This window comes from Nyctibius grandis, chromosome W (genome assembly GCF_013368605.1).
Source record: "Nyctibius grandis isolate bNycGra1 chromosome W, bNycGra1.pri, whole genome shotgun sequence".
Lineage (NCBI taxonomy): Eukaryota > Metazoa > Chordata > Aves > Nyctibiiformes > Nyctibiidae > Nyctibius > Nyctibius grandis.
In genome coordinates this window covers 25228876-25251572 of record NC_090694.1, presented here as the reverse complement: position 1 = coordinate 25251572, position 22697 = coordinate 25228876, and the positions used below count along the sequence as shown (strand labels likewise).

The 22697-nt window shown below is 43.3% G+C and overlaps 1 protein-coding gene across 1 annotated transcript in view; it reads left to right on the top strand.

Annotated features, from left to right (window-relative positions):
* Positions 1–2384: 2384 nt before the first annotated feature.
* Positions 2385–22697, top strand: part of LOC137675748 (amyloid-beta A4 precursor protein-binding family A member 1-like) — an 80115-nt gene continuing 59802 nt past the window's right edge. Inside the window, 2 exon segments of the mRNA XM_068421947.1 lie at positions 2385–2432; positions 20220–21424. Of these exon segments, the coding sequence (XP_068278048.1) occupies positions 20273–21424 (1152 nt within the window). The 5' untranslated portion in view covers positions 2385–2432; positions 20220–20272.

Genomic DNA, 22697 nt, shown 5'->3' with positions numbered 1-22697 from the left:
GTCAAGTGGATATTAAGTCGATATTTTTTACATCCACATGCTATGTACCCACGCATAGAGATAACAGCGTGAGCAAGTACTGTAGTGTAAAGTTGCAAATACTGTTCCTTCTGGTTTTCATTAGTTCAATTCAGTAAACTTTTCACTGTTTGGACAGATTTTATTTTTTCAGTGTCTGTTCTTTACCTAGAGATAACTTTTCTTAAACACTCTAATACTTTTGAAAAGAATAAATTTGAAAATAATGAACCTATTCTACACTCCTGTCAACAATTTTGTAACTAATTTGAAACACCTGGAGAGAAAAAAATTAATATTATGAATCAACAAAAGTATTCAAAATTTTTGAATACTTTGAAAATAGTTTTGATTATAAAACTGAGAGTAGTTCAAAAATTAGTTTTTACATGTTTATTTCTCCAAAAAATTTCATTGGTTGACTAGAGTGAAAAGTGCATATACTACCAAACACTGCAGTTTTTAAGACCTAAACCAAATCTGTACTACTTAAAAATAACAATATCCACGTCGTTATTTAAAATAGCAACATCTGGCTGGCGATGCAGTCACTAGCAATGTTCCTCGGGGCTCAATTCTAGAGCCAGTTTTGTTCAATATTTTTATCAATGATCTGGATGCAGGAGTTGAATGCACCCTTAGCAAGTTTGCTGATGATACTAAACTGGGAGGTGCTGTTGACTATCTCGAGGGACAAGAGGCCTTGCAGAGGGATCTGGATAGACTGGAGCATTGGGCAATCATCAACGGCATGAAATTTAACAAGAACAAATGCTAGATTCTGCACCTGGGGTGGAGTAACGCTGGACACAAGTATAGATTGGGAGAGGAGTGGCTGGACAGTAGCCCTGCAGAAAGGGATCTGGGGATGCTGGTTGACAGCAGGCTCAATAGGAGTCAGCAGTGTGCCCTGGCTGCCAAGAGGGCAAACCGCATCCTGGGGTGCATCAAACACAGTATAACAAGCTGGTCAAGAGAGGTGATTATCCCGCTGTGTTTAGCGTTGGTGCGGCCTCACCTTGAGTACTGTGTGCAGTTCTGGGCCCCACAATTTAAGAAGGATGTGAAGGTCCTTGAATGCATCCAGAGGAGGGCAACAAAGCTGGTGAAAGGGCTGGAAGGTATGTCCTACGAGGAGTGGCTGAGGACACTGGATTTGTCTAGTTTGGGGAAAAAGAGGCTGAGGGGGGACCTCATTGCTCTCTACAGCTTCCTGAGGAGGGGAAGTGGAGAGGGAGGTGCTGATCTCTTCTCCCTCGTATCCTGTGACAGGATGCGTGGGAATGGTTCAAAGCTGTGCCACGAGAGGAGGTTCAGACTTGACATTAGGGTGGTCAAACACTGGAACAGGCTTCCTAGAGAGGTGGTCGATGCCCCAAGCTTATCAGTGTTTAAGAGGCATTTGGACATTGCCCTTAATAACATGCTTTAGCTTTTGGTCAGCCCTGAATTGGTCAGGCAGTTGGACTAGATGATCAATGTAGGTCCCTTCCAACTGAAATATTCTATTCTATTCTATTCTATTCTATTCTATTCTATTCTATTCTATTCATTACTTCATGTTATTTTGAAATGCTATGAACTTACATATTTTCAAAAAAATTTAAAATATTAGCTTACTAAATCTCATATGTTTTTTTTCCCCCTCATAATTTACCTTCTTGGTGTTTTCTAACACATTCTTTTTTTTTTTTTTTTTCCTGCTGTACCTCTCTTGCTTTGTATTTCATTGTGCCAAAGTCCACAGGAACTTTAATTTTTTTTTCTAAATAAAATTAGGTTTTCTAGCTATTGATGTCTAGGACACAGAAGGTTATTTTGTTGAACACTGTGGAGTGCATATTTTCAACTTTGCTCTTACTAAATTCTTGAGAGGAGCTTGGCCTCAGAAATGGCAGTATTTAGGAAGAAGGAAATTTCTGTAAAACGCTGTAGCAAATGTTAAAGGCAGATTGTCCTGCCGAAATTCTTATGGCTCTGAGTTTAAAATTTTCTAGTCACACAAGGATTCTACAAGCTCTTGTTGAAACTGTGCACAGTAATTATCTGTATACAACTGCTTTACTTTACCATTTCCTGATGATTATTATTAGGGTTCATATGTGTGAAATAAGGTTTTTCTTTTTTAATGTCACTTTCAAGGCATATGTGTCTTGCCCATCAGTGAATATAATATTTTTACAAGTATTTTTTTTAAGCTGTTTTGGGAGAAGTGATCCCCTTTATCAATTTACTTGGTTCACATAAATATAAACAAAGAGGTTGCCAATTCAGAAGGGAGGGAATTGTGGACTTTGGAAACAAATAACAAACAAAAAACAATTTGAACCTGAATGCTCTAATTTTCAGCTGTTCTAATTGCAGGTCATGATTAGCACCAGTGATCTGTGAGCCTCAAAATTCAAATTACTGAGGTGGGTTTTTTTTTTTTTTTTCTTTTTTTTTTTCTGTTGCTTAAAAATATGTGGAGATGTTTAATATTTTTTTCTTAATAGCCAGGAAGGTAGTTTAACCTTCAGTGAAAGGCTTATTTTATTAGTACTTGATGCCTGATTTATCTGTTTTGGAGTCAGATTCATAGATCAAGGCTTGAGTGCAGAGCTAGTAGTCCTTAGAGAGTGCTTTCTTTTAAGTGTCTGATTATTGGAACAAAGCTGCTATTCTGGGTAATTAATGTGAGAGTATGACATCTTTCAGAGGGGTGTCATTTCTTTATTTACAGAGTTAAATGACCTGTCTTGCTTATCTTTTCTCCCATTTATGGCATCTTATGTAGCATGGTGTGTGGGGTTTTTTTTGATTTTTGAGATGAAGCTTTTTTCCTGTCCTTTTTATGAAAGCCTGGAAAAAAATAAAGAACTTGTATCAGCTTGATGGTAATGTTACTGAGAGAAGAAAATTTCATTTTTCACTTGACTTCCAGCTATAAAGGCAGTGGTCTTATTAAAGACCAAATGTTTGTTAAGTAGTTAAATGAATGTATGTGATTTAAAAGCTTATTTTCCACTGAAGGTCACTTAAACCCCAGTAACTTAAGTGTTACTCAGTTCCACAGTTTCATAAGTAAACCTCCATACACCATTAGGATTGAATATTTTAAAAAAACGTGAAACATTTTTTTCTTTGCAAAATTAAAAAGTTAAATTAAATTGGAATGATTAAGGAAGGGACAACCAGAAACAGATGTTTTTTTGAAAAAATGTAACTTTTCTGAGTGTAGAATGTGTGGGGTTTTGGTTTTTTTTTGGTTTGGTTTGGTTTTTTGTGTGTGTGTGAGGTTTTTTTTAATATGTTTAAGATTTAACAACCGAAACTGTTTTCCTTTGGAAACTTCCATTTTGGAAAAGGAAAATGTTGAGGCCTTCAAATGATCTATAACAATATTTTAAATCGTTTGTATCTTTTTAATTTTTCAGAGCTGTACTGGTCAGTAATGGTGTCCGTCTCTTGTCTGCTAGTATTTTGAAATTGATCTTGCATTATATGACTTCAAAATGTGGTCATGTGTTTTTTGCATGTTGTCTTAGCTTTGACTGTAGTAAATATTGTGGCATTTGATAGTGACGTGGGGAAAACAGACTCCACAACCAGCAGGGTTGTAAAGTAGGTATGTTTATTTAGCGCTGGGCAGCACGGGGGGTAGTCCCACCAAAATCGTGCGCACCTTCGCGGTAATTCAGCTTGTATTTATGTACCAAAGTATTACATATTCATCATTTCAAGGACGCCTATACATATTCATGACTTTCCCCGAGAAGGCAGTCTTTATTACAGTAAGTTCCTCCTGGTGGTCGTGGGCCGGGGTCTCAGGGATGAAGGCCGTATGTCTTCCTCACTGTGCACTTCTCACCTTTTCTTCTTGCACGGGCGTGGTAATATCTTGGCTCAAACCGCAAGACCAGTTCTCGATGGGTTTCGTATGACCTTAATGTTCTGCTACTTATTCTATTGAGATATGCTTAGGCAGTTAATTTACACATCAGGCTGATAAAGAATTAAAGAATTTCTCAACCCCCAGGACAGCTCACACCCAGATCAAATAGCAAGTAAAAAAGGAAAAGGAGTTATGTCCCTTATCAATCCCCCCTTTTCTATAAAGTTAGTAAATTCTTTTACTATATCATTGAGACCTGTTCAAAGTACTTATTTGATTCTAATTGTTGTCTCAGCTGGTGTTTTCTCCAGGTTGGTATTGATGCGCTCACAGTGGTGTACCTGTGGGGAGAGAATAAAATCTTTCCTAGAGAGATAACATATTCTTTTAGATATTGTTTCCCATGATCTCAGGATCAACTCCTGTTTCTTTCATTTGATAGGGTTTATCATAAATGATTTTAAAGGATTAACCTTTTCCTTAGTCCTAGGTTAAATGTGTATTTGTAGCAAAGCTAAGGGTAAAGCACCTGGTTATTTAATCTGATTTTATTCATTTGTCTTTTTAGGTTTTGATTCATTTCTATTTTTCCATTTGATTGAGGTCTCCATGGGGTATGGAGATTCCATTTTATCTCTAATACTTTAGCCAAATTTTGAACAGCTTCCGCTACAAAGTGTGGGTTCCTATTTGAAGATAGTTCCATAGGTACCCCAAATCTCAGTATTATTTTCTTAAGCAATATTTTGTTACTTCTCTTGTCTTGTTGGTGCAACAGGGGAAAGCTTCTGGCCAGCCTGAAAAAGTATTTATCATTATTAAAAGATACTGATACCCATTTGCCGTGGTTCCAAATGGTTCCATGAGCATGGATTACTCCAAAGGTAAATTTTGAATCTGTCCATATATTAACATTTTGTCTTTCGGTAATTCTAATGCTCCCAGAAGGGTTATGAGTTTTGCCTTCTGAGCTGATGTGTTAGATGGTAGAGCCTTAGCTTCAATTATTTCCTCAGTGGTTACCACTGTGTATCCTGCTTTCCCGTGTTCCATCCCGCATAAAGCTACTACCATCCATAAATAAGTCCCAGTCTGCGTTGTCCATTGGCATGTCTTTCAAGTCAGCTTTGTTGGAGTATGTCTGTTCCACCGTCTGTAAGCAATTATGTGTTAATTCTGTCCTACCAGGATCCGTAGTCAGAAAGGTCGCTGGATTCAGGATGCTGGTTACTTTCAGCTCCACATCATCTTGTTCCAGAAGGATGGTTTGATATTTCAGCATCTAGCTCAGTGACAGCTAGTGTCCTCCTTTTTGTTCTAGGACAGTTGTAACTGCATGGGGTACAAACACAGTTAGCTTTTGCCTGAGCGACAATTTTCGGGCCTCTTGGATCAGCAGTATTGTAGCTGCCAGTGCTCAGAGGTATGTTGGCCATCTCTTATTGACATTGTCTAGTTGTTTTAAAAGGTATCCCACAGGTCTTCTCTATGATCCTAGTTTCTGAGTCAACACTCCTAGGGCAATATGCAGTCTTTCATGTATAAATAGTTCAAATGGTTTTTCTAAGTTCGGGAGGCCCAGAGCTGGAGCACTCATTAAAGTCTGTTTTAGTTTTGCAAATGCACCTCTGAGTGCAAACAAGGAGGTTTCCTTTCCCTTGTACAGCTTCATATAAGGGTTTGGCAATGAGTCCAAAATTCATTATCCACAGGCAACACTATCCGGCCATCCCGAGAAATGCTCTAAGACTCTTGTTTCAATTGCTTTCATCTTACCGGTCCGGCGTCTGGTTTTGACTGGATGGTTACCGGTCCTGCCATTCGGGATCTTCCCGGTGTTCCTGAAGTTCATACGAGAGGTGTCACAGCATCTTCTGGTATTTCCTATAACTCGGCTTCCTTCTGCAATATAAAAACTTGTGTATCCAGAGCTTTATTTTCAGGAATATGGGTTTGGATTTTTCCTTTTGTAAAAGTAATTTGTGCATTCAATTTACTTAGCATAGCTCATCCTAACAGCGGCATGGGGCAATCTGGTATGTAGAGAAATTGATGGGTTAACACCCTTTTCCCAATTCCAAATTTTAAAAGCTGGAAAAAACGGTTGAGTTTCTTCCTGCCCTGTGGCGCCAACAACTGACGCACTACGATCATTGAAATTACTCCTACATGTATTTAACACTGAATAGGTAGCTCCTGTATTTACTAAAATTTTATGTTCTCATTCCTCAACCTTACTATAATCAGGGGTTCTGTCGGGAAAGGTTTTGAATCTTCCCTAGCTTTATCGTGACCAGGGGATCCGCTAGGGTAGATTCCCCAGAACAGCGATACCAATTGTTGCATTCCTACCTCTGAATCAGGATCCAGCGGTGTATTGTGGTGCATTACGTCCCTTAATCGATCCAGGAATTCGGATGGTGACTCGGAGGGACCTTGTTTGATTGCTGACCAATTTATGGTTTTAGGAATGGCTCTCTCCATTCCCTTCGAGATCCACTCCTGATATGTCTTTAACCTTTCTACGTGTGTGCAGATCTATTGGGTTGCCAGTTTGGATCTTGAAGGGGGAGGTATTCCTTTATATCTCCTCCCGTAGTTTTATAGTGATCCTCAGCTAAATCTCCTGCAGTTTTTAAGATTAACTGCTTCTCCATTTCAGTCATGTAATCTAATAATAATTGTATGTCATTCCAATCAGGGTTATGCTGTTTACACTTATCGGATCGTTCCTGTAATCTTTGGCAACCCTTTTCCATGCCTCTAAATCAGTAGTAGAAAAAGGTACCTTTATTAGCATTGTCCCACCGTCAGATCCTACTGCCTCTCAAAGGGGTGCTTGTAAAGCTGTTGGAGCAGGTTTCCTCTTGGTGTGGGAGGATACGGGGCTGTCTGGGGGAGTGGGGTATCTGTCCGAGTCCTCATCCTGTTCCTGTGGTCGAGGGGGAGGCTTAAACAAATCAGTTAGATCTTGTTCCGGTGCTTGGCAAGTATTTATTCTAGTGTACCTTTGTCCAATACTACATGCCAAACAACACCGCCTCAGTTTACCTTTAGACTATTATTTTCTCGCTCAAGGACGAGTACCATAGGGTCCAGTGGTGGGATCATTCCACAGTCCCTCTGCCACTCCAGATGGTTTCGGAGGGTGAAAAAAAAAACATGATTTACTCAGCCCTTCATCTCCCAAACACACAGTACCACATTTTTACAAGTCTTATAACTTAAAAGGATCCACACCGAATGTCATCCACCTTGTCTATTAAGTACCACAGTCCCACACACAAAACAAGGTATTGCCCCTGGGTCTCTAGATTCGGGCAGGCGTTCTTGCGGATGTTGTTCCCAGCCCAAAGCTATTAACCATCCTGTGGGAGTTAATTAGGCTCCTTCAAGAGATTAGTCAGAACTCTGATATTAAAGAAATTGACTAAGCACCACAGCAACTTAACTCACATATACAAATTTCTGCAAACATTTCCGGTGCTACGAATCAGGACTCTCACTCAGTTTACAGCGGCGCTGTGTCTCAGAAACACACACACAGAGTCAAATGCTCTTAACATAAAATACTCTCAGAAACACACACACAATTAAATACTCTTAACATAAAACACTTAACATAAAAGATTCTTTGCATAAAAGACACTTGATGTAAAATACCCGGGCACTTGTAAATAAGGTATACAGCAATCGCTCCAGTTATTATCCCTCCAGCAGCTGCAAATATTCATATCACAATTGTGAGAGGCCCGCTTACCCTTCTCCTGCTTCTTATACAGTCATTAGCAGGTCCGTCCTGGTTCTCGGTTGGAGATGCATCGGTAACCTCGGATTCACTCGATCTACCCTCAAGATCGCTAGCGGCCGCTCTATCGGTCAGCGAATCCCCACATCGGGTACCCTCCTCCCGTACGGGGAACTACGCTGTACGCCAGACGTCTCTGCGCAGTTTACCAGCAGCCCCGGCCACGCGTGGGCGTCCCCAAAGACTTACTGGCTTCCCGCCCGGTCCCCTGTTAAACATACCATTTATCCGCGGCTTCAGGAGATTGTTGTCTGCTCCTGCGGTGAGCGGCTGGAATCGGAGGCCCCTTCCGAGAAAAGTGCTCGGGGCGCGCCTAGGGGCGTCCGCTTCCCCGGTCGATCCCGCAGCCGAGCAGAGTTCTCCTGCCTGGCTCGCCAAAATGATGTGCGGAAAACAGACTCCACAACCGGCAAGGTTGTAAAGTAGGTATGTTTATTTAGCGCTGGGCAGCACGGGGGGTAGTCCCACCAAAATCGTGCGCACCTTCGCGGTAATTCAGCTTGTATTTATGTACCAAAGTATTACATATTCATCATTTCAAGGACGCCTATACATATTCATGACTTTCCCCGAGAAGGCAGTCTTTATTACAATAAGTTCCTCCTGGTGGTCGTGGGCCGGGGTCTCAGGGATGAAGGCCGTATGTCTTCCTCACTGTGCACTTCTCACCTTTTCTTCTTGCACGGGTGTGGTAATATCTTGGCTCAAACCGCAAGACCAGTTCTCGATGGGTTTCGTATGACCTTAATGTTCTGCTACTTGTTCTATTGAGATATGCTTAGGCAGTTAATTTACACATCAGGCTGATAAAGAATTAAAGAATTTCTCAACCCCCAGGACAGCTCACAGGCAAAGAATTTCTCAACCCCCAGGACAGCTCACACCCAGATCAAATAGCAAGTAAAAAAGGAAAAGGAGTTATGTCCCTTATCAATAGTTTATTTGTGTTGAGGTATAGTCTTCATGCAGTTGAATTTTTACTTCTTTCCTGTATTGGGTTTATGTGGCAAGGGTCGGGGGGGAGGGCTCTGAAGGGGAAATTCAAATTGTAACTGCTCAGCAGTGGTAATTCCTGACCAAGGAATGATCTGGCATGGAGGGCAAAAAGGCTCAACTGCAAGAAGGGGTTAAACTGGCTGGAAGCAGGAATGCCAGAGACAAAATGACTCCCTGTAAGGCAGTGAAGTTTCCCTTGGTGATGAGATAAGAAACAGCCACAGCATTGTCTTGTAGACATCCTGGAATGGGAGGGATCACTCAAGGGCCACCTTTAGGCAGCAGAGCTGGGCTGGTGATGGACCCAAGGCTATGATGAGGTGCCCCATGCAACCGCTCATGGGATTGGTGCTGGTACAAGTGTATATATGGAATCAGCTCATGATGCATCTTTGCAGACTCCTTGTAGAACTGCTTATGACAGTAGGACTCTGCCCAATGCATTGTTCATTAATATTTTTTAATATATATTTAAGCACAAACGTGTTTAATTCACTTTAAGGGGTACCATAAAAATTCCCTAACATCTCTGTGAGAAGAGGCCAGAGGCTGCCCCGTGATGGTCACAGCCGGTTTCATCTGGCTTGGCAACAGATCCACTGTAGGCCAAAGCTGAGCCAGTCAATGAAGCTGATGGTGCCTTTGTGAAAACATTTAAGAAAGGGCAAAACGTTTCACAGCAGAGTGAGGAATGAGGAAAACAGTGTGAGAAACAGCAAGGTCAGAGAAGAAGGAGGGGGAGGAGGTGCTCCAGGTGCTGATTCCCCTGAATCCTGTGGAGGTTTTAGAAGAGATCACAGTGAAGCAGATATTTCCCTGCAGCCCGTAAAGGAGACCACTCCAGAGCAGATATCCACAGTGCAGCCCATAGAAGACCCCATGCTAGAGCAGGTGGATATTTCCTGAAGGAACTACAGCCCATGGAGAGCCCATGCTGGAGCAGGGGAAAAGTGTGAGGAGGAAGGAGCTGTGGAGAGGAACTGTTATGGACTGACCTAAATCCCCCGTTTCCCATCCCTGAGGAGAAGGAACATGCCTCCACAAAATCCAATGTGAATCAAAGTGAAGACGTTTATTAAGCATAAGCTGTCCCTTTTATACATTTTGTACTTTCCCTGGCTGTAAGCATGTGCATTGCATGCTGTAAGCATGTGCAATGCTTATGTGCATTGCTTATCATTGTTAATATTACTAAACATACTCTTCTTTGATGTGTTGATTGGTCACTGCTCTGCCACTGGTCCTTCCTTAATTGGCTCCATCAGTTCTTGTTTCTTCTCCTCTGTGTTCGGCTCCCACCGGCTACTCCCTCAATTCTTGTTTGCTCAGCTGCTGTTTTTCCTCATCTCTCGAAGGTCGGCTTGTTGACACTAGCTACATGACTCTTGTCACGCAGCTAGGCCCTCACTCCATACTCTCATACTTCTGGCTCATTACATGACCATTCTCCTCCAGAAACCCCTCTACAATTCCCCCTTTCTTTTCTTGAGCCAGAAAGGCCGTGTTTATTGTCCGCTGCAGGGCCCTTTGCAAGCAGGAGAATAAACACGGTAATACAAGGATGATAATACAAATCACGAACAATCCCATCAATAGCATTTTAATCAATCCGACCAGCCACCCTCCAATTCCCAAATTACCCAACCAGTCATCCAGGAACCCATGCTGTTCCCGTATTTTCTGTGGGGCATCCATGAGCTCTTTGATCTGCTTATGAATTGACTTGGAGTGATCGTTCAGATCCATGCAACACATCCCATCAAACTCCTGACATCCGTGACCGTGCACTAATAATAAAAAATCTATAGCAGCTCTATTTTGTAAGGTAGCATGTCGGATACTATCTACATCATTGGCTAATGTTTCTAAAATTCTAGAAGTTTGATCAGCTCTTTTTGCAACCCAGCAAGCTAAATTTCGCAATTGTGTTAGTCCTTGTGCAGCAGCAACACCCGGTGCAAAAATAGAAGAAAGAACTACTTTGGTCCTAGACCATAGTTCTACCTCATCTTTACATTCTTTCCCCAAGGTAGTGACAATTCTTTTAATCTTGTGTAGGTTAGTGTGGTTTAATATGACCTTTCGTGTAGGCATTAGTAAGCTTAATTTACCTATGGTACACGGACCTCCCAGTTTTTTACTGGGCAGCCCTGGCCAAGCCCTATCTCCACAAATTAGGAATAAACCTTCTGGTAATTTTCTAGGCATGGCCAAATCCGGTGCTGGCTGTGTTTGACTACGCCCTACGTTTGCACACCAGATAGATTCATTTTGCCACAATGGATTACTGGGTGTGACATTTTGTAATCTCTTTATGTCGTTCTGATAAATGTTTGATCCCTCTGTGTAATTGAAAAACACACAGGATTCTGCCTCTAAAGTTCCTAGGATGTCAAGTTCTTGGGGCTCTAAGGGACTGACAGGCAAGCTATCGTCCCATAAATCCCAATGTTCGCCACATTTCATTGCATTCTCACAGAGGTTCTGTTTCAGCACATTCAACCCTGCCACTATCTCCTTACTTTCAGATCTGTTTAAGGGGACCCCCACTAGAAATGTATGAAAGGGTTGTTCAGGCTGAGCTAAGGAGGCACAAAACTGCGTCTGGTTCAGGCTCCGCATCAGAGTCACCCAAATGTTGTGACTCCCCTTCCATGGTGTAGGTGGAAGGACTATCGGTTGATGACCTTTTGTCAGGTCCAGGATCCAAAGCAGGCTTAACACAGAAAAAACAACCCCTTGCTTCATCATGACTGCGCCTTTTGCTCCCTTTTCTATACCTCCCACGCAAACCTTTTTTCACACTTCCCGCAGTCAGGGCACTGGATCTCTCGAGAGGTCAGTGTTCCGAGGCAGATCCTGAGTTGGCTCCTGTACTTCAGGTTGTTTTTGTAGCCACGGCTTCACCCACTTAGCTGGTACCCATTTGGCTCCTGTATCTGTAACGACACATGCATACCCTCGAGCCAACGTTATTAATTTCATTGGACCTTCCCACACACCAGTCACCCCATTTTTTACCATCACTTTGCCTTGTTCTTGTTCTTTTTGAAAATTCTCCATACCTCCCTTTAACCCTGCACCATGTTTTACCGCTGGAGGTACAGAGTAGTCCTGTGGCAAGCGTAAAAAGTTTAGTACATAAAGCGCTTTACACAACCTGTCAGGAGGAGATAGCCCTGGCTCTCCCCCTTTTTGTTTTTGTAAAAGGTGTTTCAGAGTTTGATTCATGCGCTCCACAATAGCTTGTCCCGTTGGTGAATGTGGGACACCTGTTACATGTGTTATACCCCACAGTTGGAAAAAGTCCTGTGTGGCACGTGCCACATAGCCTGGGCCATTGTCCGTTTTAATCGTCTGTGGAATGCCCAGGGCCACAATAGCAGAACGCATGTGTCGTTGAACGTGTTTGCTGGATTCGCCTGTTTGTGCTGTAGCCCAGGTAGCAAGGGAGAAACAGTCAACACTCATGTGGACATATTTCAGCCGTCCAAATTCGGGGATGTGTGTTACATCCATTTGCCATATCTCCAACGGTCCAGTACCGCGGGGGATGACACCAGGTGCTAAACCACCCCCAAGATGTTGACAGTCTGGACAGGACTGGACTATCCCACGTGCATCTGCACTGCGTAGCCCAAACTGACGCCACAGTACCTTAGCAGATTGATGGAAAAAGGCATGGGATCGTTGTGCTTGAGCGAAGCGATCAATTGAAGGCGCAGCCCAGGCAGGTGCGACAAGTTTGTCTGCCCGAGCATTGCCTTCAGCTAAGCCTTCCAGGAGTCCTGTGTGACTACGGATATGTGTGATGAAATATGGATGCAGTCGCTCTGCCAGCAAAAGCCATAATTCATGAAAAAGTTGGTATAGTTGTTCATTAGCTATCTCTTTGAGCAGAGCACGCTCCATCCTCTGGACAATCCCTACGACATATAAAGAGTCACATACCACATTAACAGGCGCTGTTTTCCATCGCCGGAAGACCTCCACCACAGCTCGCAATTCTAATTGTTGTGTAGACCCTTGAATGTCAGATAAAATTACATCATGCCACTTCCCATTGTCTAACCATGTTAGTGCTGCTTTTTGAGCTTTGCCTCCAGCATCTGTAAAAACGGTGACACCACTGACCGGACGTTCTGACCTTTTTGGTAATTCTTCCCATTGACCCAATTGCAGCACAGAGAAGTATTTATGAGGGGGTAGATGTACCTTCAACTCGCCCCTATAATCCAATAACGCAACTTGTAATGGTATGGAATTTTGTAATGCCCATTGTAGATACTCTGCAACCAGTGGAATAACCAAAAAAGCAGGTTCGACGCCTGCTATCTCTACAACCCTCTGCCTTCCTTTCATTACAAGTTGTGCTATGGCCTCTACTTTCGTAGTGATGGTACGTTTTGGTTGCATAGGCAAAAAGATCCATTCCAGCACATGTAGAGGATCCTTGTCAGTCACCCACTGCATAATTAACTCCAGGGGGTGGCGATCATGATTGATAACCAATACTCCAATACTGTAATCTGTGTCCCAACGGTGAGTGTATGCCATAGCTATTTTGGTACTCAGGTGTTTCAATGCCTGCTCAGCTTCCTGTGTCAATGTGCGGGGGGCATCTGCACTGCCTCCTCCCTTTAGCAATTGTATCAAAGGTGCCAATTCAGCATTGGTGAGACCACACAGGGTTCGCACCCAGTTGAGGTCTCCCAACAGTTTTTGTACATCATTTAAAGTACTGATATTCACACGAATTTCTAGTTTTTGGGGTCTAACAGTTGTTTTGGTAATTTCCCACCCAAGGTACTTCCAGTTTTCCTCCTGTTGTACCTTTTCTGGGGCTATTTGCAATCCACCTTTTGCTAGTTCAGTCTGCAGTGTATTAATCAATTGTTTTTTATCCAATTTTTTCCCTGCTATTAGAATGTCATCCATATAATGGTATATAATCAAATTTGGAAAATTCCTTCGCACAGGAGCAAGTGCCCAGGCCACATACATTTGACACATTGTCGGTGAATTTTTCATTCCCTGTGGTAACACAACCCAATGATAGCATTTCATAGGTGCAGCTTTGTTCACTGATGGCACCGAAAAAGCAAATTTCTGATAGTCATCAGGGTGCAAAGGGATGGTGAAGAAACAATCTTTTAAGTCAATGATTAAAATGTCCCAGTCTTTAGGGATCATATTGGGGGATGGGAGCCCTGGTTGTAGGGTTCCCATATCATTCATGACCTCACTGATTTTTCAAAGGTCATGTAACAAACGCCATTTGCCACTTTTTTTCGGAATAGTAAATATTGGGGTGTTCCATGGGCTTGTTGTGGGCTCAATATGACCTTTTTCCAGTTGCTCCTGTACCAAGCTTTCAAGGTGGGCGATTTTTTCTGCAGACAGAGGCCACTGATCAACCCAAACTGGGGTTTCTGTTTTCCAGGTTAGTTTTAGGATTGGTCGCCCTTCATCAATGGCCGCCTCTAAAAACCCTCGCTGTTAGTTACCAAACGTGCCCCTAATTGACTTAATGCATCTCTCCCCAGTAAACAAATGGGGACAGGCATCACATATGGTCTTACTGCACAGGTACTCCCATCCTGCAATTTGCAACAAATCACATTTGTACTGATTTTAGTGGTCTGTATTCCCCCGACCCCCAAAATGGGCGTAGGGGGGATCTCCAATGGCCATGAATGAGGCCACGCTGCTTGACTGATTATTGTAACGTCTGCTCCAGTATCAATCAGCATAATGACCACGCAAGTTTTCCCACCAGGTTCTTTTAGTGTTACCTGTTCTGTTGGTTTTGCCTTGCTGATATCCATTGCCAGATAAATGTCAGCCTGGCCTGTTGATCCAAAACCCCCAGCCCCTCTTATCTGATTCCCAGCTGTGGGCACAGCTGATTTAAAGGGGACCAGTTGTCCAATTTTTTCTCCTTTGGGTATATGAATTGGTGGCAGGGGGGTCCATACCATAATAGATATGACCCCTGTAAAATCGGCATCGATTATACCGGGTAAAATGAAAAGACCTTTTCGGGTCGTAGAGGATCACCCGATAAGTAAGGCACTCAACCCGTGACCCAGTGGGCCTTTCATATCGGTGGGTATACATTGTACTTGCGGGTCTATCAGAGTCACCTCTACTGCTGTGGCAACGTCCACCCCAGCACTCCCTCTTGTGGCGGCGGCGACGCCATCCAGGCAGCCCGGATTGAAGACCTGTTTTGTGTCATCGCGCTGGGTCTCCTCGCACTCGCCCCCCCGTTTCCCAGCCGAATTCCCTGCTTAGTGAATCTAGATCGGCATTCATCTGCACGGTGACCATATTTCCGGCAGCGATTGCAGGTCCCTGCAAACTCGTGACTTTTTACTCGGCATTGAGCCTTAAGGTGTCCCGGTTTGCCACAGTTGTAACATTTTGGTCCCTGATCGCCTCTCCCTGATTGTATTAGAGGTTTCACCGCAGCCGCAAAGGCTGACGCTATATATCCTGCTGTTTCTTCCGTTGTTCCTACGCGCTCACACGCATCCATCATTTCTGCCAGGCTAGAATTTTTGGGTAATGTCTGTAAGATGCGCTTACAAGTAGGATTAGCATTGTCGACTGCCAACGACATTAGCAACGCCTCTCGAGCTACATCAGTCAGCGATGCCCTTTCCAGTGCTTCACGCAATCTTTCTAAAAATGTCATATAAGGCTCAGATGGACCTTGCCTTATTTTTGTATAGGCAGGAATTACTTTCCCATCTTCTGGGAGGGTTTTAAAAGCCTCTCGGGCTAAGGTGGCAGTAAGTGCCAAGGCTTCTGGTCTAAGTCGTGCCTGTCGTTGTGGATCGCTAAACTGCCCTTCTCCCACCAGTTGGTCAAATGTTATCCCTAAAAGTGGATCATTATCTCCCCTCCCCAGGTTTTCCACCGCTGCAGCCTGTGCTGCGTCATGCCACCTCGTCCGCCACAAGAGTTCCTGCATCGGGGTTAAAATCATCGCCATCAATTGCTTAAAATCAAAGGGTGTTAGAAGCATCGACATAAAGATACTATTTATAAATGCTTGGGTATAAGGTGCATGCAACCCATTTTGTTGTACCGCTTTCCGTGCCTCCTTAACAATCTCCCACTGTAATCCTACCCAGCGCGGTGGTTCTCTCTGATTTCCCAAAATAACTGGGAAAGCTGTGGGCAGAATCTCCCCCTCCACTAGCGCATTCTGTATAACTCCTCGCCACCGTAATCGCGGATCGTCTCCTCCCCCGTCCCCCATGACAGAGTGCATACCAACATTCCCATCCATGTTTCTCATGCGGCTAGTCCCAGCCTCCTCAGCACCCCCCCCGGCCCCCCTGGCCCCCCCGCATAGGCGTTCCCTTTCTTCTTCTCTCCTCTGCTCCTCCTTATGTTGTCGCTCAGTTAAGGTCGTCTGTCTTTCCAGGTCTTGTAATTTTGCTAACAATTTTTCCGCCCAAGCCACCGGATCCTTAAATTTCCCTGGACCGCCGGCAGGCGATGGGGGAGACGACGGGGGCAGAGGGGGATATTCGTATTCGGCGCGATTTGCGAGATTGGCGGCTCACGGAGGCTTGAAGGGTGGGGGGGTGGGCTCGGGCTGATGCTCATCAACCTCCATTTCCTCCGGTTTAGGGGGCTCCCCTGTTGGTTTAGGGGGTATTTCAATTTTCTCCTGCTCTTCTGGTGGTGCGGAGGGGGTTGAAAAAACCGGTATTGGCAGCTGACCAAAAACACGAAGACCTCTCGCCCCAGGGTTAACCTCTGTTGGACGCAGAGCCGTAAAAGCCCCTGCTTGCAACAGCCCTCTCTGCTTTCATTTCTTGAAGAGCAGTAAGAACAGCCCTCCATGCAGTTGCCAGTTCTATTGCCTCCTTTTCCCCACTGCTTATCGCGTCCCATAAACCCTTTCCAATATCTTCCCAAGTGTCCACCTTAAAAGCGCTCTGGGGGTCCGAAGGGAACCCATGCTCTCGACACCAAACTAACAGTCTCCGGAGCAAATGCTCATCATGTTTCACTCCTCTCTTCGAGAGGATATGTAGGAGAAGCCTTACTATCGCACTTTCTTCTTTAGAAATATTTTGGCCCATCTCCTTTTTCCCCCGGCTGCTCACCTCCCTAAGTGTCCCGTTGCAACGTACTTTTCTTTTCTTGCGAGTCGTCCTCCGTCTCGCCCCGGTCTTCAGACCTGCTGAGCCGTACTCCAGCCGGTGTACCTCCTTCTGGGCTATTCCCCGAACTTGCCGTCGATCAGCGTCTCATCAGGGTCACCATCTGAGGAGAAGGAACACGCCTCCACAAAATCCAATGTGAATCAAAGTGAAGACGTTTATTAAGCATAAGCTGTCCCTTTTATACATTTTGTACTTTCCCTGGCTGTAAGCATGTGCATTGCTACTGGTTAATATTACTAAACATACTCTTCTTTGATGTGTTGATTGGTCACTGCTCTGCCACTGGTCCTTCCTTAATTGGCTCCATCAGTTCTTGTTTCTTCTCCTCTGTGTTCGGCTCCCACCGGCTACTCCCTCAATTCTTGTTTGCTCAGCTGCTGTTTTTCCTCATCTCTCGAAGGTCGGCTTGTTGACACTAGCTACATGAATCTTCTCACGCAGCTAGGCCTTCACTCCATACTCTCATACTTCTGGCTCATTACATGACCATTCTGCTCCAAAAACCCCTCTACACATCCCCACTGCATTGCTCGGGGTGTGGGAAAATAAAGGAGTCAGGAATGAAGGAGTGAAGTTGAGCCTGGGAAAAAGGGGTGGGGAGAAGATGGTGTTTTAATTTGTCTTTGTTTCTCACTATCCAAATCTATTTTAATTGGCAAAAATTAAAGGAATTTTCCTCAAGTCTATTTTGCCTGTGACAGTAATTGGTAAGTGATCTTCCTGTCTTTATCTTGACCCATGAGCTTTTCCATCTTATTTTCTCCCCCTGTCCTGTTGAGGAAGGGGAGTGAGAGAGTGGCTGGGTGGGTGTCTGGCAGCCATCCAAGGTAAAACCACCACAGTCCATAACTTGATGTTGTTCGGTTAAAGATATGTGGCAGGATATGAATGATAAAGATTTCAGAAAATTTGTCATTCTCTGTGGCTGTGTGTAACTTCATTTCTCTCTACTACTACCCTTTCTCTGTGAGTGAGCCACTGGCTCTTACCTAGATGTCATTAGTGCTTTGAGTGCAACTGATTGAAGGCAGGATTTTTAAATAACATTCTGTTTGGGCCTAATTCTTTGTCTCTGTAAATCAATGGGAATTTTACTACAAACTTCAATGCAAGCAATGAATTCTTCTTGGAATGGATTTTTCTAAACCCTAATATGCGTTATCATATTCACTTTTCCTTTTTTTTAATCCATGCTTAAGATTTAAAATTCTTCAATGCTGTTGTTCTTTATAGTGTTTCCTTAAATAATATAGCTCTAGTCATCTGTTTTGTGGGGGTTTCTCATTATTTATAATGCATGTTGTAAGAAATCTTAAATTTCTCCTCAGTTCTTCGAAATCTTGGATGAAAAAGACATTACCCTGTCACTGGAGGGTTCTTATTCACATACTTTCACTTTTTCAGTTAAAAGAAAACACCCCTCCCAATTTTCTAATACTTCTTTTGTCGCAAGTCTAAATCCATGAGCTACTTCTGTTTGCTTTTTGTTTATATGAAGTCCTAGAAAGCTCAGTCAGTTTTGTGTATGGTATCTTTACCCGTTCAATAATGTTTTTATGTGATTTCTTAATTAGTATTTTGTATCTATGTATTATGACAAGTCCTAGGTTTGGTTTTGAGGAAGGTGGGAAAGGCATGTATTAGAGGCTAAGCATAGCATGTTAGATTTGTGCAAGTTCGTGTTGTTTCTGGAAGTGAAAAAAGTCTGTCTGGAGCCTGGGCAAAGATTTCCTTTTCCTCTCTTTTGAGGACTTCATTTTAAAGACTAAAACAATGGGTATGACACAGACAAGGTGGAACACTTGCTGAAATGGAAGCTACACCCACTGGGGGTTCCTATAGAGCTGTAGCGCAAATAACTCCTAGCTGCCTTCCCCTGCCTGTCAAGAACTCTGATGGACAGCAGCTGAAATCACTATTGCTTTTTCTCTGCAGGAGTAAAAAAAGCCCACCAAAAAAAACCCGCAAACAAACAAACAAAAAATTAAAAACCCAACAACCGTTTCTGTGGCTTTGCACAGAGCTTGTTTAGTGCAGCAGTGTAATTTAAGACTCTCTGCCTGAGTTCAATAAATTTGGTTCAAGTTCTATTTTATGTGTTGAATTATTTTTTAATTATTTTTGGTATCTGACATATTTTATAGCATCTTTTTATAGCATCATTTTATATATCAAAATATAAGTCTTCTGACAGGCATTTCCCCCCTCTTATATTTGGCAGTAAACCACGGGCTAAAATTATTTTTTTCTCATGGGTATGTGATTAGACTTGAAATACATGAGATGGTCTTATGACACTACATTTTAAAACATTGGACAAGGTTCAGAATAGCTGCAATTGGCAGGTAAAAACTATGCCCTCTGAGCTAGGTAAACTTGGTTGCTCTGAGAAACATCTAGAGGATAATCTGTATTCTTATAGGTTTTTCTTATTTCCATGCTGTATATAATTATCATTGTTGGCAGACCTCTGTTGTAATTATGTCATCATTTGAGATTTTTTTAACTCTGAGCAGAACGCATTTGGTAAAACTAAAATGTCTCACTAGTCTCAATGTGGCAAGGATCACAGTTATGAATATTTGTAATGTCTGTTCCCTGTTTTAGGAAAGACATTTGGAGCAGAAGTAATTTTGCATAATTTTAGATGTATTTCATGAAGATGTCTATACTGGAGCTAGCTATCTTATGCTTCTCTAGGGAAGAGAAGCAGGCACTTTTCATTGAACCCTAAAAGTGTCGTCTTCTTTCCATTGACTGAAAGGAGCCCTAGGATGAGGATCTGAGTTGAAGATATCATGTTGGAAATGTCTAGTCTGCAAAGGTATCATATATCTGACCAATTGCAGACTACTGCAATGGGATAAAATCTCTTTGTCATTTTACAGTGCCACATCCTACCACAATATCTCTACCACAGTTGAGCCCCTGGTGAAAATTAGTTGCTTTGATGTGGATCTTGTCTGCATTGTCTAGATGTCTGGCCAGTCCATAGAAGCACCCTTTGGACTGGTCTGGGATAGTGGATTCTTTCCCAGAGAATTTGTCCATAAAACTGTAATTCTCAAAGGAATTGTGGTCCCATCTCTGAATGAATGGTGCTGGTAGAAATCAATTTGCATTGGAAGGTCATGCTGTTGTGCTGGTTGTCCTCTGACTTCAGAGCTGATGAAGCCAAAACTTTGTCTGTTGGAGAAGCAAGGGTGCCTTTTGCTACTCTGGGATTGTTTGTTGACTCCACATTATGGGGCTTTTTTGTTTGACTGTTTGTTTTGTTTGTGATTGTGTTTGTTTTTTTTTTTTTAATAACATCACTCTCTTAATTTCTTTACAGTCCTGGTAGACAAAATGTCTATAGAATAAGTGGCCTACACACCAGAACTTACCATGAACCATTTGGTCATACCATCTGAGGTGTAGGTGAATGAAGAGCCAGCAAATGAAGATATGAATGAATCAGTGGAAGCTGACTTGGAGTACTCACAGGTAGAAGAGGAACGACAGTCTGTGATCTGCTATTCAAGGCACAGAAACAGAAACCAAGGGGTACCATCTGGGCAGGAAGAGGAAGGGATGCTAGCTCGATCAGCCAGCACTGAGAGCGATTTCCACAATCACATGGATATAGTGGAAGGGGATATTATCGCCACAGCAGAGGATGGCTATGATGTAGATATAGTTCAAGAGAATGAGGATGAGAGTACATATGCAGTGCAGTACAGGCCTGAGTCTGAGGAGTACACAGAAAATGCTGAAGCAGAGCATACTGAGTCTGTTAATAATCGAACACCGCCTGATCATGTACGTTTCCACTCCATCAAACATGAAGAAGCCATGAATGCAGCATACTCAGGTTATGTCTACATTCACCAGCCCCTCCACCAAGGAGAGGATGAGCGGTATGCTGAGCCCTATGCTGACTATAAGCAGCAGGAGCATGTGTATGAGGAGATAGGGGATGTGCTGCAGCTTGATGTTAGGGAGGGGCTTCAGCTCTATGAGTGGGAAAAGGAGGAAGCTGACAAATATCGCAAGGAAGCTCTTGGTGCCCGCCTTCACCATTATGATGAACGATCTGATGGAGAGTCGGACAGCCCTGAGAAAGAGGCAGAGTTTGCTCCATATCCAAGAATGGACAGCTATGAACAAGAGGAAGATATTGATCAGATTGTGGCAGAGGTGAAACAGAGTATGAGCTCTCAGAGCTTGGGAAAGGCTGCTGAAGACATGCTAGAGGCAGAGCAGAGCTTGGAGCATGCTCATGCTCTCCCTGGCAGGGGGCACGAAAGCAATGGTCAACTGTCAGCTGGCTCTAGGGCCACAGCCAACTCAAGAGAGTCAGTACAGAGGTGCAGAAAGGAAAAAAGGGATGCAATATCACTGGCCATCAAAGATATTAAAGAAGCTATTGAGGAAGTGAAGACAAGGACTGTTCGTTCTCCTTATACCCCTGATGAACCAAAAGAACCTATTTGGGTAATGAGGCAGGACATTAGCCCAACCAGGGACTGTGATGATCAGAGGCCACTAGATGGAGATGTAAGTATACAGAGCTATAGGCTCACATGTTACAATTAAAGGAACAGGGAGTGTGTAATATAAATTACAGTGAAACTGAGAGGGTTATACTCTTCTGTGATTCATTTTATTCCTCAGTAAAGTACATAATGCTGTATCTATTTTAAATTTTTACTCAAAAGGATGCATAAGGAGTATACACATATGTTGTCAGTGCACTAAATTTTCCTTTATGAAACACTGCTGACTTCATTAGAGTTGTACTAGAGATTAATTTGACACAGAAAGCTCTATTGACTTTTTTTTCCGAAACAAGTGCTACTACAGTTTTTCTTCTTAACATCCACTGGATAATTAGAATAACTACCAAATAATTTACCTTATGGTACAGAACCTTGTGTGTTCCTGTTAATTCTGGACTTGTCAGTTTTGTTTTCTGTCAGATAATAATGCTAACAGTTTCTATGAAAAACTTGTTAATATTATTTACTGTTTCTATAAAGGTAATATCACAGATGCAGATCTGAAAATATTCAGGGTCCTTATCTGCTTGCAGTCTCTAGAGATTTGCTATGAATCACACAGAATCACACAGAATCACAGAATCACAGAATGTTAGGGATTGGAAGGGACCTCGAAAGATCATCTAGTCCAATCCCCCTGCTGGGGCAGGATTACCTAGACCATATCACACAGGAACGCGTCCAGGCGGGTTTTGAATGTCTCCAGAGAAGGAGACTCCACAACCTCTCTGGGCAGCCTGTTCCAGTGTTCAGTCACCCTCACCGTAAAGAAGTTTTTCCTCATACTTAAGTGGAACCTCCTGTGTTCCAGCTTGCACCCATTGCCCCTTGTCCTGTCAAGGGATGTCACTGAGAAGAGCCTGGCTCCATCCTCATGACACTTGCCCTTTACATATTTATAAACATTAATGAGGTCACCCCTCAGTCTCCTCTTCTCCAAGCTAAAGAGACCCAGCTCCCTCAGCCTCTCCTCATAAGGGAGATGTTCCACCCCCTTAATCATCTTCGTGGCTCTGCGCTGGACTCTCTCTAGCAGTTCCCTGTCCTTCTTGAACTGAGGGGCCCAGAACTGGACACAATACTCCAGATGCGGCCTCACCAGGGCAGAGTAGAGGGGGAGGAGAACCTCTCTTGACCTGTTAACCATACCCCTTCTAATACACCCCAGGATGCCATTGGCCTTCTTGGCTACAAGGGCACACTGCTGGCTCATGGTCATCCTGTTGTCCACTAGGACCCCCAGGTCCCTTTCCCCTACGCTGGTCTCCAAC